Source organism: Coccinella septempunctata, chromosome 8, assembly GCF_907165205.1.
Source record: "Coccinella septempunctata chromosome 8, icCocSept1.1, whole genome shotgun sequence".
In the NCBI taxonomy this organism is placed as follows: Eukaryota; Metazoa; Arthropoda; class Insecta; order Coleoptera; family Coccinellidae; genus Coccinella; species Coccinella septempunctata.
This window is the reverse complement of record NC_058196.1, coordinates 32,982,651-32,999,823: the sequence shown is the minus strand read 5'-3', so window position 1 is coordinate 32,999,823 and position 17,173 is coordinate 32,982,651. Positions and strand designations below refer to the sequence as shown.

Here is a 17,173-nt window from a genome sequence, read left to right as displayed (position 1 = left end):
TCAACATTATATCCAAAATCACTTACTTGAAGGGGTAAATTTTTCTGATAATTCCTCAAAATATAAAACTTTGCACGACCCATCTTCACCGACGCCAAAATTATAACACAATGGCGCTGATCATAAAACTTTTCGAATTTTCCAGTCGCCTTTGGAATCGCAGAAACGAAAAATTGACCTCCGCGCATAAACTGACATCGTAGCAGCTACGTTTTGATTCGGACTTTTTCCGTTTTCGACATACTTCGAAAATAATTCGGCAATTTGTTCACAAATTCACTCAGAAGGGTCTATTGATTTCTCGAAAAAGTATTCAGGATCAATCACGAATTAATTTTGTACACTTTACCACTACATTTTCACAATTACGAAGTGGACTATTCAAAACACTCGCTCAATCTGTGCTATTACATTTCTCTGTGCATCACAGAACGAAAAAATGAACCACTGATTTCGGAAGTTTGAAAAGCAATAATTTGCCGAAAAGTTATTTTTTTTTAAGAAATTTCAATGAATAGAATGTATTTATTCACGTTATAATTTGTTATTATAACGTGTGCGTTCGAAAATATTAGTAGTCAATAAGTAAACAACGTATTTCTCCAAATTGATATTCTGTGCTTGAGCGTCTTGCCTTTACTATACAATTCTGTGATTTTACATCGGTTTCGATAAAATGAACGAAAATCAATTTAGCGTTTGCAATGCCCCCAAGAATCCGCTAGTATTATTCGATGAAAAACTTCGAACATATCGAATATTACGCTACACGCTAATTCCACTGACATAACTTCAAATTTTCAAAATCCATAACCTATCTAAACCTCTGACGACGATTTCTTTCGAACGCTCGTTATATAGAGCCTTCCCTTCAAAGCTCATTGACTATATCAGAAGAAATAAATCTGGATTCACTTACTTGGCAAATTTATCTTGCATTTTCGCTCTACATCCATCGACGGCTGCAGTTAGAAACAGGGACAAGACTGCTCTCATCATTTATTTTCTTCCATTCCCACGTCACCTTGGTATCCAAAATTCTCCCAGTGATGAAAAATTGAAGTTAATACACTTTACGAAACAGATTTTCTATTGATAACCTACGTTATCGTTCAATCGCTCATCCCGAAAAAGAAATGATCAACGTTTTCTACCATCAACTCAACAACAATACGAAATTTACAAAATAACTTACTTCAACGGGTAAATTGTTCTGGAAAAACCTCAAAATTCACAACTCGTTTCGGCGGACGCTATAAAATGGCGTTGGTCAGAACTTTTCGAATTTTCTAATCGCCTTTGGAAACGCAATAGCGAAAAATGAATTTTCGCGCATGCACGGGCTTCGTAACAGGTTGCTATGTTTTCGATTTGAAATCCTACCTTTGTCGAAAGTTTTCGAAGAGGGCAAGTATAATGTGGAAAATCTACTCCGAAAGGCGTACTGATATATCGAATACGTCTTCTTCAGGAAATAATCAGGATTTAATATACTTTGTTTCCATATTTTCGTGATAACGAATTACAATACTCGCTCAAATTTGTGTCATCACATTACTCTGTGCCGAGTCACAGAAAACGGCGTGTCATAGAGAAAGGGAAAGTCTTGTCTCTGGGCGTTGTGTACGAAATAAGGAACCATAGAGGTACGAAAGGATGCACAGGGACGGCTCAAGTTTTTTTCTTTGAATAAAAATCCGTCTCAGGGATGGAGCTTGGACATAAACACTTGTTTGATGGGAGTTCTTTAGTTGTTTCAATCTAACTCTTGCAAAGACTCACTGTACGGATTATCTTAAAACAAGTAGCGCGCCATGTGTGACCCAATGACACATGACAGGCTACCCGCATTGCTCGGTTGATGAAACAGTGGTTGCCTAACTTTCATTATTTCGTTACCCTATTTAATACCTCTTCGATTTTCTACATTCCTAATAACGGGATCGGAGTTACAACACAGAATGCCGCATCTCTGTGCATTTGTGAATTTTCGAAATACGCTCTGAAACAATTCAGCTTTATGCATATAATTAAGAAAATTTTCCGTATCTAGAACGTCGAAATGATAGCTCAAATGAATTCTTCAATAGACCTGATGTGATTTTGATACGAATTAATGAAAACTGAGAAACTTCGTGGGTAACAGATTGAAGAACATCACAAAAAACGTTCCAGAGCACCTTTGATTGACCATACATTATTTCCGTTAGCAGAAACTCAGATATTTTCCCATATCGATAAAAATTGAAAAAAAAATACAAAATTCGAGTTAAAAACCATATTTTGGATATTTTTATCAATATTTTCAGAACGTGTTTTTAAATGAGCAAGAACGAACTTCATTTTATAACAAAGCATCGAGTCAAAACCATTTTTTAGTTTGTTTGTGCGAAGAATGTAAATGCTAAGCTAAGGCCATTGTTTTCATAGAAACTCAGTCAGTATATTCTTTGATTCAATATGGACTAATTGAGCGCCCAACTTAAAAGAGGGGTTACTTCACCATTTACCTACTCAATCATTACAATATTTTCCTAATCCTCTGTCAGAAGGAATTGAGAAATGAGAAGGAAAGGGAAAGACACCTCCTCCCTACTCCCTGTGTGTGCGCCAGTATCAACGAACACTTCCGATGTCTACCGACTGTAGGTCTGTATCGTGACGTCACATAATTAGAGTAAATACAAAGTAGACTATGATGGTGTCAGCGTGTTTTTCTTGTGAAGTTTTCTGTGATGAATTGTAAATAAAAATGGATAATAATGTGGTTCAGGTAAGAAACAATTCGAGATTAATATCGTACCTCTACAACCGATTTCCAGCAGTTACGAAAACGTTTTCTGGCGTTTAATATGGTCACTGATCGAATTCTTATAATACCTTTCTTTATTATTGTTCGGATTAATTTAATTCATTGGAGACAAATTAATGTAATCGTTGCGCCCATTCATATTTGCGAAAATATGGGTTCATCTATGTTCATCCCTCTCTCTTCTTTCGATGATAATTGTAATAATGAATAAATCAAACCATCGAAATTAAGATCTATAGAATCCTCATATTTAATTATATATTCAATCATAGAATTCATTTTTTAACCATTTTTAACTATTTATATCTGTTAATTCTCGATAGGAATTCATTCCCCTCTTCAGGCATTAAATTTATTAGCTTTTCTAATGCACAGTTTGCATGAACGTGAATTTATCAATAAGTAGAATGAGATAGATGTAGAAATGGTACCTATTTCTTTATATGGAGAACATGTATCTTCAAACATGAACTCCCTTTTGAATTCACAGTTGAGAATTGAACTCTTCGATTGAATTTGTTCTTCAAATAGGATAATGGACGGAAATAAGGTAATCCCATTGCTCCACGTATGTTAATTAGATGCAATAAATATATAATTGATTATTTTAAATTATTACACAATTACGTTATTTTAGGAAGTAACCTTTGAATAGATTCGGATTTGAAATGAATTCCATCGTGTTTAAGATCGTATTTTTCCTTCTCGACGAATTGAAACAACTTGATAAATCGATGTTTCCTTGATAATTAGCATGCTTACATTCATTACTCATATCGTGGAGCCAGTTAAAAATAAATACATTTTAAGAATAATTTAACCGATGGAAAGAAAACAGGACCATAAAATTCTTTTATTACGAATTGAAAAATACGGAAAAGATCTAAGTTTATCGAATTGGTATTATGGTACCTTTGTTTCGCTATTATAAGATTCGTATTTAATCGATTCAAGTTGAAATAGTGTGTAAGTATACGAATTGTAGTTGTATGTATAATAATCTGGTATTTGAATCCCCCCTACAAATTTGTTTATTCAGCCATGTTCACGTTGCTTCAGAATCAGAAAGACTCGATACTCGGGAAATGAAATGTTTGTATGTCTATTCTTTATTGTAGATCACATTTAATTACTTCGATGCTTTGGTTCGCTATTAATTTCGTGTAGGAGTGTTCGGGATATTCGTTTTAAAATGGAGAAGAAGGTTAAGGTAAATTGAAACCAATTTGAACTATCCAAGGAATATTGTTAAAATTTTTAATTCCATTCAAACTTTATCGTGGAATTTTCGATAAGAAGCATTGAAAGTTTGATAAGCTATTTATGTGAGTTCGTTATTAATTTTTACGTGATTCATCTTGCATTTTGGTAGTTGAAATTAATAAAATCACGATTTTTCTGGTCGACCTCGTAAAATTAGTCAGAACTAACGTAAAAATAGGATATCTCGATTATTTTCATGTATTTATGGTAGATGATCGTATTATTGCTTGTTTTGCATACATCTCCAGCATCGAATGGTTGAAATGCGACGTATTTTTAACCACACACACATCCATATCTCATTATTCAACGTTTTTCACTGATTTTTCGAAATTTTGTTTCAGTTTATAGGCGCTTCATGCGGACAGCATGGGCCGTATACCTTCTACAAAGCTTTCAAATATAAAAAGAACGGTGTAAATAGAATAGTGACTTTGGGTGAATTTTTTTTTGTGAAACTGTGGATCGACTCTGACTTATTGTGCATAGGGGAATTGCAGTTGTTATGGATTGATAAGAACAGTGAACAAGTTTTGGCCAGCCTGAGACTGTATTTTTTGCCCGAAAATACACCAGAGGGTCGAATGGACCACGGAGAGGTGAGATACATGAAAATTTATTACCTTTTTATATTCCGTTGAAAAATAATCTGCATAGAGTTCTATTCCTGATGAAACATCATGAAAGATGGCGTTGGAGGTGCTTCGACGTTTTGATTTCTCGGTGGGATTCAAATCTATTTTGATTCGAGGATTACAAATAGCTTCGGTTCATGTATTTTTTATATTATTGTATTATCAGCTTCAAGATCTGTAAAGAATTCGAATTTATGAGTAAAATCAGGGATTTCAAAGAGCCAATTAGTATTCTATGGAATTTCAGAACAAAGCTAAGAATCAATTTTGCGATTACCTTCCACGCTAATGATAACCTGCAGATCTTATTATTCGAATTTCAAAAGAAAAGTTCAGGAAGATAATAAAGAAGGTTTTTTGACCTGCGAAAAGCATTAACAGCGTTATAATATTGTACAATTCTCATTTTGATAATGGCGAGTGAGGATATTGTATGGATGAATTTTGAAAAGAGTTTTCTGCTGCAAATTCGAATCGAACACAATCTTGGAACATTATATTTCGTGAGCTTACCTGGAGATCGATCCATATATCGGTTCCAACGAGGATTTCAAACTTTGAACGAATTGAATTCCATTCGGTACGCTACTTTATTAGATTTTATTATTAACTCTATGACTAACATTTCTGTGCTTGCTATTAAGCACATACCATAGACAAATCATTTTCGTATGTTATGCGGAACACAGATGTACATACCATAGTTGCTTTCGGTTAATTTGGAACATCCAGCTAGCTGCATTGATAATTTAATCGATTCCTGCATTTAGGATTTTCAAAATGCTCCGAATTATCTAAGAGGAAATCGAAATAAGCTGATAATTCCTTCAACATTTTATTTGTATCGAAAATTGTTTATATCTAATTCTCTATACGCTCAGCTCGACCTTCAAATCTCCACTTGTTGAATTATTTTCAGTGTTACAATCGTTTTATTTTTGACGAATTCAATTATTATGCTTCAGGAGTAAAGTATTATGGCAGTGTGAATCGGAATAATCGGGCTTGGTCAAGGATCCACGATAAAAAATGTCTAGTTCACACTTTTCCAGTTTTGAAAATTAATTCATATTCCCAATGTTATCAGTCATCTGTCGAACATTCAAAGGAATTCACATTAAGATTTTATGAAGCTGTAGGTACTTCTTCCACATTCAAAGGTGGGGGAACAGGTCCGTACTGGGTTCGAGGCGCGAATTTTTGACGTTCATTCGAAAAATTCTCTATACTGACCGGATCGTGAATCCTGACCTGTTGCTTGTCATAAGTTTTGGGGTTGGTCGGATTTTTACAACAAAGGAACTAGAAAGTTCCGAAAATATGACCGTATTGTGTACGTTCCGAAGAATTTTGGTCTTTGAAGGGCTGATTGAATTTGTATTACCCCCTAGGGGGTTCTCACAATTATTTTCTTCACCACTGCTTAAGATATAATGTTATACGACAATGTGGCATCTATGAATTTTTTTAGCATTTGAAATTTGTCATATCGATGATTTACTTTTCATTCAAAATGTTGAATACGAGACTGTGAAGATAGACCATGAGAGAATATAAAAAAATAATAAATCATATAAAGTTTAATGCAATAATGATGAGTTAGGTACTTTGAAATAATCTCTACGTCCTGCTCCTTTTGTTTTCGTTCAGTAAATGGATTCACAATCAGTACAAACTTTCTGACTGGCTCACCTAATAGTCTTGACCTCGTACACTCATTTGTTTTGGTCTCTATAGAACTTCACAATAACAACATACAACGAAACTTTAATTTTTAAAAGATGAATTGAGCCCTTTATCGATTTAAATATTGGCCAAAAATTCTGGGTTTAAAAAATTCATGATCGATCAAGGGTTGAATGGAATAAAAAAAATTTGATTGATAAAAATGCTCAAACTCTATTTTCCCTTTAATATTCCACTTTTATGTGGTTTTACCGTTTTATGAGCATCGGGCATTTTAATCGGACCTTACAGATTGCTTTGTTCATCACCCAGTATAATTTCGAGGTCTTATCGGTCCCCTGCGTTAAATTTTCGCAGTTTGTTTTCCATACGTCCAATTCTAAAGGTCGATCAGTATTGGAAATGATAAATCGAAGTAGACTCTCCTATTTCATAACAAAATCATTTTCACACTGTCAATTTCTAAAGCTGTAACAACACGTACGTACTTACTTACCTACGCTTGTCTGTGATCGCTGCTAACCTAACTTCTGTCAAACTGACAGTTTGACTTTTGCGTTTGGTAAATGCCAAAGATCTCAGGATTTTCCGGTCTTGCTCTAGGGTTTGAATTGTTACCTTTCCCCTTCTCGACCGACGAGACGCAGCGGTTTGGACAAATGGAGCATTTTCTCTATATCGACTGATTTTTCTCCGTTTTCCCTCGGTGCATACGAAATCAGTGTATAATCGGTGTTTATTCTGTGTTTCAGGATGAAGTACTGGCCATAGCAGAGAAGGTGGTGCTCAGAGTGGAAGATTTGGTCACGTGGATAACGGTGGACGCTGAATGGACGTGGGGGAGGTTAGGAAGATGCGGCAAACAAGTGAAAGAACCACCTGACGGAGAAAACGAGGAAGTGGGCCCTGTATCTCTTTCAGAGAGCTCCCTTGACTTCACAGATGTAGATAAAGAAAAACTCGTCTTAGGTAAGTAGAGCAGGAAACTATTGGAACATGTAGACGCCGTTTTTTGAATCTTTTTTTCACAAGAAAGAAGAGCTGGTCAAAATAAACCTATACGAAATGCAACGATGCCGGATGTTTGAAATATCTGGACCTTTTTCAGAAAACGAAGAGGGGGACTTTGGCCCCTCCGTGGTGATCCTCAGCTACCCCAAGTACTGCCGCTACAGGGCTATGATGAGACGACTGGAGGGTGTGGAGGACGAGTACCTCAAGCACACGATAGTCAAGGCTCTCGGGGGCTTCTCTTGTTGCGGCAAAAACACCAGGGTGATGTTTTGCAGGGACACGTTCGAGTACCCGGACCTGGAGGGTCACGAGTTGCTGTGCAACCACCTCGCGCCCAAGCTGAAGGGCCGCCCCAGGGGCAAGCGGAAAAAGAGGAGCGTCTCCCCCGGATCCGAGAGCAACGAGTCGGAGTGCTCTGTGATCACGACCTTCACCGCCAAGGTAAGCTTTCGATCCCGAATTTTTTTGAAATTTCGTTATTCATTTTTAGTTTGACGTCATTTTGACATGTGTCAATTGGACGTTTCTGACTTTGACAGGACAGTTGAGAGGCACACACTGCTGTCAAACGTCAAAATAACGTCAAAATAGGATATAGAATAAAAATACAAAAATTTTGACGTGAGAAAATCATGAAATATCGAGTTTCTCGCGTTTTCCGAAGAACCAACTGGAATGGGGCCTCCCTGTACGTATGCAAATAAGATAATTCCCTCGCTAATCGACGTCTTTACTATTAATTTGGACCGACGACGTTGAGTCAACTCACGTAGGTGTAGAGCGGCGCATTTTCCGGTCAAGTGTGGTCATTTATTGAAAACATTAAAATCGTTCAATTGGACATACACTGTTCAATTAGCCTGCGTGAAAACCCCGATATCACTTGGTCTTATCACTATGCTCATTATGCCATTTCTTTACTGCGGTATTAAAGATAGGAGAACACAGAGCGATTATTGGATATAACATAAAATTCGCGATTTCTGTTTAGTTTTACGCTGATAATGTTGAAGAATTCCCTTTTTAGTACGCTTTCAACAATCCAAATATCAATGGTAACTACATCCATAACTTCGAGACAATTTTAAACCTGGTAAAATCTAAATAAAACCTATTATTTCTTGAAATATTCTAGACTTGTGAAGGTAACACTCTAAATCAAGGAGCCAGATCGGAAAAGCCCAGAAAAAGCCTCAGAAAGCTGAGATTTTTGACGTTTACCAAACGCAAATGTAAACAAATCAACGTCAAATTGACAGTTGAGGTTAGATCCGATCGCGGACAGGGGTGGGCGATACCGATTCGACTCATAGAGCAATAGTTGAAATAGAGCACAGATTCTCTACTATTCTCTTCTTTTCACATTCAGTCCTCGGATATTACCAACATATATAGGGGGGTCAGAATTAACACGCATGTTTTTCTTCCAGTCGAAAGCGTCTACGTGTCCGAGCAACGCCAAAAACGGTTTTTGCTTGGAGAGTTCCGCGCCTAGAAGAAGTACAAGATCCTCGGATAACAGCGACACGAAAGAGTTCCTGAAAAAACTCACTTCCTTCATGAAGCTGAAGAGGACACCGCTCGGTAGAACGCCCTGTTTGGGATCGAAAGAAAGTGAGTTGAAAAAACGATAGCTTGAACCAAATTTGTGACCCTTATGAAATTTTTCAGTTGATCTCCACGATTTTTACACTAAAGTACAAAAAATGGGCGGGTACGACCTGGTAACATCCAATCGCCAATGGAAGAACGTTTCTGACGACATGAGCGGTCAGCAGAATTCCGGAACAGCTACTGTCGTCAAAAGACACTACGAAAGGTACGTATGCCAGTTTGAACCCAAAAAAATATCGATAATCTTATCGCAATTTCCAGGTTCTTGTTACCGTACGAACGTCACGTCAGGGGCGAAGAATACAAACCTCTACCCGTGTCCGAAAGACGAAGACTGAAGTCTAAATCCGCCAATAACGCCACAAGATCTGAAACAGATTCCCCACCTTCAGCCTCCGTAGAAAAACCGCCGAAACCGCCAAGCCCGCAAGATTCAAAGGTGAGACCCGGGCCCATAACCTATTGGTCCCTCATTAACTCCGTCGAATTTCAGGAAACCAACGGAAACGTCAAACAGGAACCCAAAGTTTCGTCGCTGAGGAGCGTGAGGGTCAAGCCGGAACGACAGAAGGACAAATTCGCCAAAGTTGTCAAAATGGAGGAGATAACGACCGATAAGGACGGTCTGGAGAACATCAAGGTCGAGAACGGATCCGCCATCGAGGTGACTAGAGTGACCAAAGAGGAGGATAAAAGGGACGAAAACGAAGCGTCGGTTAAAATTGAAGAAGCTACCGAAGAAAAACCTCCAACTGTATCAATAATAAAAAGGGAAGTTTCGCCTTTCGTTGAAAACCAGGAGGGCGAAATCGAGGATGGTAAAAAAGGGTTGCTGGTGCTCAACGTACCCTGCAATCCTTCGGATGAAAACGATCAGAAGGTACCCAGTCTCGAGAATATAAAACAGGAGTTGACGGAGAAGAATTCGTTGAACACAACTTTCATCGATGAATTAAGAAAGGAAAAGTTGGATATATTGAAAGAGGGCGGTTTGGAGGTTACTCCAGTTTGTTCCCTTGTTCCTAAAGACGATACGAAAGATTTGTTCACCCCGAAGAAAGAGACTCCTTCACCGGTGGAACGTCTACCCATCAACATACCCCAGTCGTTGAACATCAGCAAGGTGACGATACAACAAGGAACGAACAACAAATCTGTCACCATTTTTCCATATCCGGAGAAGACTGATTCGACGACACCACCCAAAGTGGTCCAGTCCAGATCCATTTACTCCTACTCCGAAAAAACTGTTTACGGGAACCCTAAAGACTGCCTAGTGAATAGTTACACTGTACATACGCCCAAAGCTCCTGTGAACCTGATGAAACCGACCGGTGGGGACCTCCTGGATTTAACCGTGGCCAGTCCGCAGAAACCCATGTTCGACACCAGGGTTCCTAGTGTACCTTCCACAGCCACCTCCTCGTTCAACTTTAACACCCCCCGGAAAGTGGTGAAAGCCGCCAATTTACCGATTTTCGAGGGTAGGAAGTTGGGGTCCAACCTGGAGATCACACTGGTGGACTCCAAGCAAAAAGTCCAGGTTTCGAGGGAACCGGAGACAACCAGACTGAGAAAAAACGATTATTCCTTGTATAAAGTTCCGAACAAACCTACCAGCACCGAGAACAAAGTGAGAAAGGGGGAGGAGAATGGGGATCACGTTAAACCCTCCACATCGAGCAACAACAACAACCGGGGTAAGAGGCATAGGGAGGAGACCGAGACCAACCAGATGGTTAACAAACGTCCCAATAATAATAATACTCAGGGTAAGACTGTGGCGGAGGCTGCTTCGAACCCCAAGTATTTCCCCCAAGGCGTCCAGTTCCCCCACTATTTATCCCAGTTTTACGAGGGTAACAAGGGGGTTTCTCCATACTTCCCCATGATCGATCCCCTGTTGTATTCGGCCGCTTTACAAAGTTTGTACCCCCAAACCTCCTCCCCCCTTCTTCAGTTCACGTCGCAGGAACAGTTGAAATTGTACACCGAACTGATGGCCCAACAGTCGAGGGTCTCATTCCCCTTCCGGCTACCCACAGATGAAGAATTTCCGAACAATAACAAGAAGTAATGGGAATCAATTTAGTATCTTCGAAGTGTTGTTTTCCTTCTTTCTTTTTGAGTAAAAGTGAAACTTTTTATCTTAGACGAGTTAAATCAAAGAGGTTTATCTTGGATGTGATAATTTCGTTGTTGAATCGGGACTATCCAAATTCTAAACAAGTTCAAGACAAACTCCTTGTAATAAAAATCCCCCCTGCCCCTAAAAGTTTAAAATAATTGTAGATAAATGTTTATTTTCTGTTATAAGAAGATCTTTTTATTTTTTTTCTATAACACGTGTTTTGGATAGTAACCTTATATTTTTGCACCGTTTTGTCTTTCTGCTAAATTTGATGTGAAGCTGTTCTCGAGGGATCATAGCACCTGAATTTTTTGTTTTTTATTATTTGTTAATTCTATTCGGATACAGTCTATCATGGAATAAAATGTGATATTTCTGAGAAACGTGTGGGCGCCATCTCTTGAGACGACTCAAGTTGAATATTTTAATTCCGTTGGAAACAACCGAAATTTTTTTTTTGTTCAGTCCCAGTGACGAATTGAGTAGATCTGAAATATTCAATCAAAATGTCTGCGTAGAGTACCTGAGGAAATGTTTAAAGTTCTGAATCGACTAACAAAACAATTACGGTACCCCCCAAGGAAAAAGTTGGCTTCACAGTAAATTCAAATATGATCGAAATTCCCAATAAATCATTGTTTGACTGCATATTGCCTCCTTGTTTGAGTTTTATAACGTGTTGAAAAACGTTAGGCCAGAATGAAATTTTTATCTGTGATTGTATTATAATATACCAAACATTTGTAACTTGTACAGGAATTCTATATTTTCTTGACATGGTCAAATACATTACGTTCTGTAAATAATATTGTAAATATATACCAATCACTTTTTTATTAACATTATATGTTAGTACACTATGTTAAATCATTGCCATTATAAATAAATGAATAATATTAGAACATCTTTTTGTGAAGAATGAGCAAAGTACTGCTGTGAAGTCAGGAGCTTTTGCTAGCTTTCGAAGCTTTAATAGTTACTAATTGTAACTATGACGATTAGTCAGATAACGAATGATTCAGAGTAGTATTAGGATCTACCAATTGTTTCTTATAATATTCTTTCAGACATCTGTAATGCAACAAAAGGGAAAATGGTAAGAAAACATCGCGTCGTATTACAATTGTTTATTATTTACACTCAAATGCATATCCTTAACATTTTTCATTTTAATTTGTACTTAACTATAACAGGACTATCAGGTTGCAAGTGATTCATTAGAAATTATTTTTGTACAAGTGATTGTCATTTTGCCATAAAACAGACAAAAATTACATTCAACAACATTTGATACATAAAAAATAAATTATCATCACTCTGGATCAATAAAGTATTGCGAAATAAGATCATATCGATACAAAATTATATAAACAAAATGTACAATAATACATCAGATAACAATCAGACAAGGGTCCGAGAAAAGTATAAAATCTGAAGAAAAACAAAAAACTTAATAAAATATCCATTTGAACTATTTACAAATTACACCTTTCTCTAATCATTAATTTATTGCACAGCAATCATCTGGCAGGTAATTCCATGTTTTCAAAGAAAAACAACTAAGCTTTACATCAAACGGTCCAAGAATGATCCAAACCAATTAACTTGATAACATTTAAATTATTAATTATCATTCTTACTCGGAACACTAGGTAAATTATAATACTTGAACGAGGATTTAGAATTTTCGATAAAATTAAATAGGGTGGGGGTAATTTTGGTCCCTAACCCAGATCACAAGAATAGTATCCTAACAATTATCGTTTTTTAAGAAAATATATTCGAGCACAGGTCCTGAACTATGTAGACCGTAACAAGTGGAATGTGTTTCATCTCTAAGTATTGTCCAGTACTAAATGGCACTGCTGACAGTCTCGGTAGTGTATTGTGAATTTTTTCCCGGTAAAAATCTATCTGACCAAAATACTTCTATACATTATAAAAATTTTACAAGTTGAATGTTTTTCCGTTCAGTTCATCCATTTTCTACAGTTCGGGGCTCCGCACATACAGGATATTTTGTGTTGGTCGTCCTCTATGTCGAATTTATAGTCGTAAGACAGCTGAAAGAGAAACAAACGTCGATTGGAAAATTTTCAAGTCCTCCTATCCTAGCAAGCCGATATTCATCGCGATGAACAAAACGACAAAAATTACGAAAAAGGTCAATATCCGAAATCCCATCAGAACAAACCATAGAATTAAACGAGCTAAGTCACGATGACAGACATGGGCGTAACATTCGACTGGGCATCAACGAATGAAAAATGTCCAGTGACGTGACGTCTTCGGATCTTTCGATTGTTTTTCGATTCCAACGGATTTTTTTCGAAGTACGAGATAAAAAGACCACATGATAGTCACAGATGGTTCTACCGGCACAGTTTTGAGTGATTTTTAGACAGTTTTCGTTTTGTGTTTGTTCTTTTCAATCCGGGTGAATTAAATTTGTTTTTTTAATCCCGAATGAGCCGAATTGACTGTTGAAAAAAATAAATTACCTCCTCTCCTCTCTGGATGCGCCTCTTGGCGAAAATTATAATTTTCAAGTCTCTGTCAACTTCAACGGTTTCCGCCACGCAATTGGGGTTGCAAGAGTGGTTGATGTACCTCGCCAGTCCCCCGGTTAGGGTTGCGTCGACGACGCGTTCTTCGTCCAGCCTAAACATGTAAATTCCACGATTCTGAAAAAAAAAAATTATAAAAAAGTTTTTCGAAAAATTTTTTTACACGACTCACCTTTGCCTCATATCTTTTCTCTCTGGTTTCAGCTACTTCAGTTCTTATAATCTCTCCTATATACTCTATGACCATGGTGTGTTTTTCCAAGTCGCGGGCAGAATACAGCCCTAACCCTTGGATTTTAGACCTGCGGAAGGAAAAAATATATGTCACCTTTTTCAAGTTTTCGAATTTTCAGTGTTACTTGGTGTTACGCTACAAAACGAGATGTTATGGCTTCAAGAGTACTTTAAAAACGACGAAAGATTGTCATATACAGGGTGGTAAATAAAAGTCTGTACAAGCTGTTTCCGGAAGTAAGCCTTTATTCAAAAGAAGGTAGAACCCATCGAAATGAATAATTTCGCTGAAAAACACATACACAATACTCAAAAGATGGCGAATTCACACAAATACAAGTAAAAGACATCCCCTGATACTCACCAATAAAAAAATTTCTAAATTATTATTTTGATGACTTCTACCTTCTGTCAAAAAATTATCTCCTCTGAAAACACCTTGTATACATGGTTTATATTTTCCAACAAGTTAACGCTGTTGCTTATTGTGTAAAATAATCTTTGTATTAGGATTGAAAATAAGTTTCAAATCTGGAGAAAATCGAGATATTTGACATTTGCATTTGGTAAATGTCAAAAATGTCAATTTTCTCAAGCTATCCAAGATCACAGAGTAAACGACCGCCTGACGTTTCTTACAAATACAGGTTAACGTCAGTTAGAAAGGAGTGATCGATGAACCACCCTGTATAAATCTGAGAAACAATGTTACGCCAATGCGAACATAACCTAATTTTTCGACATTTTCATCCTTGTTACCTTCTGCTTGTTATTTTCTTTTCTGTCGAAAACCTTCTCGCCATTTCAATTTCTCGATTAATGATCAAAGAGCGTTCTTCTTGATTTTTCTCTGTTAACTTAATCTAGATGCCACTACCAACAACAGATCGACCGTTAGTACTGTTAGGATCGGGATTTTCAGACGTAGAGGGTTCAGACAAGGCACTATCGTCACTTCGGAGAAATAAAGAATTGGATTAATTTCTTTCCCATTGGCCACAGTTTCTTATCGCCCATTTCAGCTAAGAATGCGACCTTGTTGGATAAAAACGAATAATTCCCAATCGAAACTAAAAATTTTCATGTTTTCTACGCCAAATATCGATTTAAACTTCTTATATCACGACGCCTTTTGATAGATGTCATATGTCACGCTGCTAAAACGTCAAAAGACCCGAAATAATTCATACTTCTCTCTATGCTCCGACGCCATTTCGATAAATGTCATATGTCACAATTACGAAACGTCAAAAGACTCTTCACCTATCAGATCCGTTTATCCAACAACGTCGCTATTCCAAGACTGCGCAAACCCCCGTCCCCCGACATAACCAACAACAATCACCCCCCGCTCACCTCGCCAAGTAAACGTTATTCCTCCACTCCTGCCTCATCTTCTTGTACTGGGAACTCTTCGAGTGCACGAACTGCTTGCTGTACGGGCAGCTCGACTCGCTGAAGGTGCTGAACGACGACGGCCCGGGCGGCGACGGCCCGAACAGCGGCCTCAGCGACGAACCGGCCGAGCGCTGCGTGTGGTGCCGCTTCCAGTGCTGCTGCACCTTGAGCTTGGGCTCCGACCTGGCCGCCCCGGACGGGTTGATGGCGAGCGGCAGCTCCAGCAGCGGGTTCCTGCCGTACTTGAACTTGTAGTCGGTCAGGGTTTCGATGCCTGAAAACGCGACCGTGAATCGATCTATCCGCCAGGTGACATCTGTCAAAATCTGACATCTGTCACAATCTGACATCTGTCAAAATCTGACATCTGTCAAACTTGACAGCTATCAAAAATCTGACATCTGTCAAAATCTGACATCTGTCAAACTTGACAGCCGTCAAAATCTGACATTAATCAAACACACTTGTACTTACCGGGCAAACTCTCTAACACCCTCACCACCGTGGGCTCCGAGAGCCCGAACAGATCCTCCCCGTTGACGAATTTTGAGAAGATCCGGACGCCGCCCAGGTCTGAGCGCAGGGCGGCCAGCCTGTCGACGATCTGCGACCAGATGGCCCTGGGCGAGCCGTCCCTGAACTCGACGTCCTCGTCGGGCGGGTCCTGCACCACCACCCTGAACTCGGGCTTGCCGAGCGCGTCGTGTATGGAGCACACGTAGCGACACCTCTTGTTCGGACGGCGCATGCTCCAGTAGAACCGGACGATCTTGTAGCCGATCGGATAGATGTAGTTGGGGGTGTGGAAGTTCTGCAGCTGGTGCGGGAGGAGCTGCCCCACGTTGAGGAATATCAGGCTGCCCACCCGCAGGAGATGGTCGGTGTCGGTGTGGTGCATGACTGCGGCCACCTGTTTGTTTTCGTCGCGGTTTATGTAGACCCTTCGGGAGACGGAGAGGGTGGTCAGTTCGTTGTCTTTCTCGTTCTTCGGCACGTGCGGCTGGCAGTAGACCGTCTTGTTCTTGTAGAAGACGCAGTTGTCCTTGACGGCGCAGTTCAGGTGGTAGACGCTGGAGCACCTGGGGGAAAGGGTAAAACGACGAATTCTCACAAGACTCTATCGACCAATAAGCTCACTCACCTGGTCTTGAAACACCTGACCGTAGCGCCGGCGTTGTGGCAGTGTACGCAGGTCGAGACCCCGCCCTGTCTGAGGGCGTTGTCGAGGTTCATGAGGGCGCCGCTGGTCGTCTCGTACACCCCCTCGGACCACAGGGCGCAGTTCAGATGCACCCACTTGTCGACGTCGTAGTTCAGCAGGCGCCCCGGACCGTCGGCGACGCCGTCGCCGGCGCCGTGGCAGAACATGCAGCGTCTCGCGTCTTCCACGCCCCTGGGCGGGGCCAGCGTTATGCCCAGCTTGTACAGCAGCTCCATCGTCTCCTTGTCGGTGGGTTTCTTGTAGCGGTTGGCTGGCTGCAGGCAGCCGGCGGTGAACGTCTTGTACCTGTACGAAAACCGATAGTTATACCGGGTGATCGACTCAAACGTCGTAATTTCATCCTCACCTTGTACCTCTCCATTTGAAGGGTTGACCAACCACTTCCATCCTGCTGTCGTACGGTTTTCCGAACGCTGGAATCAACCTGTCGTCTTTCTGCACTGTCATCTTCTCTATGACCAGGTTTTTAGGGTCGAAAGGATCGTTCTTGGCCTTGTCCTTCTGGCTCAGGTGGTCAATGATGGCGGCAGCCTGGAAAAACCGTCGAAATTAAGCTGAGCAATACGTCCAAGCATAGAATATCATTTTTAAAGCATG

At 39.5% G+C, this 17,173-nt stretch overlaps 2 protein-coding genes across 13 annotated transcripts in view; one reads left to right on the top strand and one right to left on the bottom strand.

Moving 5' to 3' along the window:
- Positions 1-2,568: 2,568 nt before the first annotated feature.
- Positions 2,569-12,054, top strand: LOC123319495 (AT-rich interactive domain-containing protein 5B-like). Of its 3 annotated transcripts, none has more exons than XM_044906506.1 (8): positions 2,569-2,773; positions 4,420-4,674; positions 7,149-7,365; positions 7,505-7,851; positions 8,841-9,024; positions 9,082-9,229; positions 9,286-9,463; positions 9,518-12,054. In XM_044906506.1, the coding sequence occupies exons 1-8, from the start codon at positions 2,753-2,755 to the stop codon at positions 11,099-11,101; spliced, it is 2,934 nt and encodes a 977-aa protein (XP_044762441.1). In that variant the 5' UTR covers positions 2,569-2,752; the 3' UTR covers positions 11,102-12,054. The 3 variants fall into 3 exon arrangements, with proteins under 3 accessions (XP_044762441.1, XP_044762444.1, XP_044762442.1); XM_044906509.1 differs by lacking the exon at positions 2,569-2,773 and adding an exon at positions 3,285-3,362; XM_044906507.1 differs by lacking the exon at positions 2,569-2,773 and adding an exon at positions 3,865-4,022.
- Positions 12,055-12,267: 213 nt separating this feature from the next.
- Positions 12,268-17,173, bottom strand: part of LOC123319493 (histone-lysine N-methyltransferase 2C-like) — a 34,458-nt gene continuing 29,552 nt past the window's right edge. For all 10 annotated transcript variants that reach the window (XM_044906496.1, XM_044906498.1, XM_044906497.1 and 7 more), the window contains 7 exons: positions 16,923-17,107; positions 16,496-16,861; positions 15,829-16,433; positions 15,313-15,628; positions 13,895-14,024; positions 13,657-13,839; positions 12,268-13,218 (listed from right to left, as the gene is read on the bottom strand). In XM_044906496.1, the coding sequence (XP_044762431.1) occupies positions 13,126-13,218; positions 13,657-13,839; positions 13,895-14,024; positions 15,313-15,628; positions 15,829-16,433; positions 16,496-16,861; positions 16,923-17,107 (1,878 nt within the window). In that variant the 3' untranslated portion in view covers positions 12,268-13,125. The remainder of the gene's footprint in view (positions 13,219-13,656; positions 13,840-13,894; positions 14,025-15,312; positions 15,629-15,828; positions 16,434-16,495; positions 16,862-16,922; positions 17,108-17,173) is intronic.

Coding starts and splice junctions, on each gene's coding strand:
- LOC123319495 (XM_044906506.1), top strand. CDS start 2,753: ATGGATAATAATGTGGTTCAG. Junction 7,366..7,504: donor TAAAGAAAAACTCGTCTTAG/GTAAGTAGAGCA, acceptor GACCTTTTTCAG/AAAACGAAGAGGGGGACTTT. Junction 7,852..8,840: donor TCACGACCTTCACCGCCAAG/GTAAGCTTTCGA, acceptor TTTTTCTTCCAG/TCGAAAGCGTCTACGTGTCC.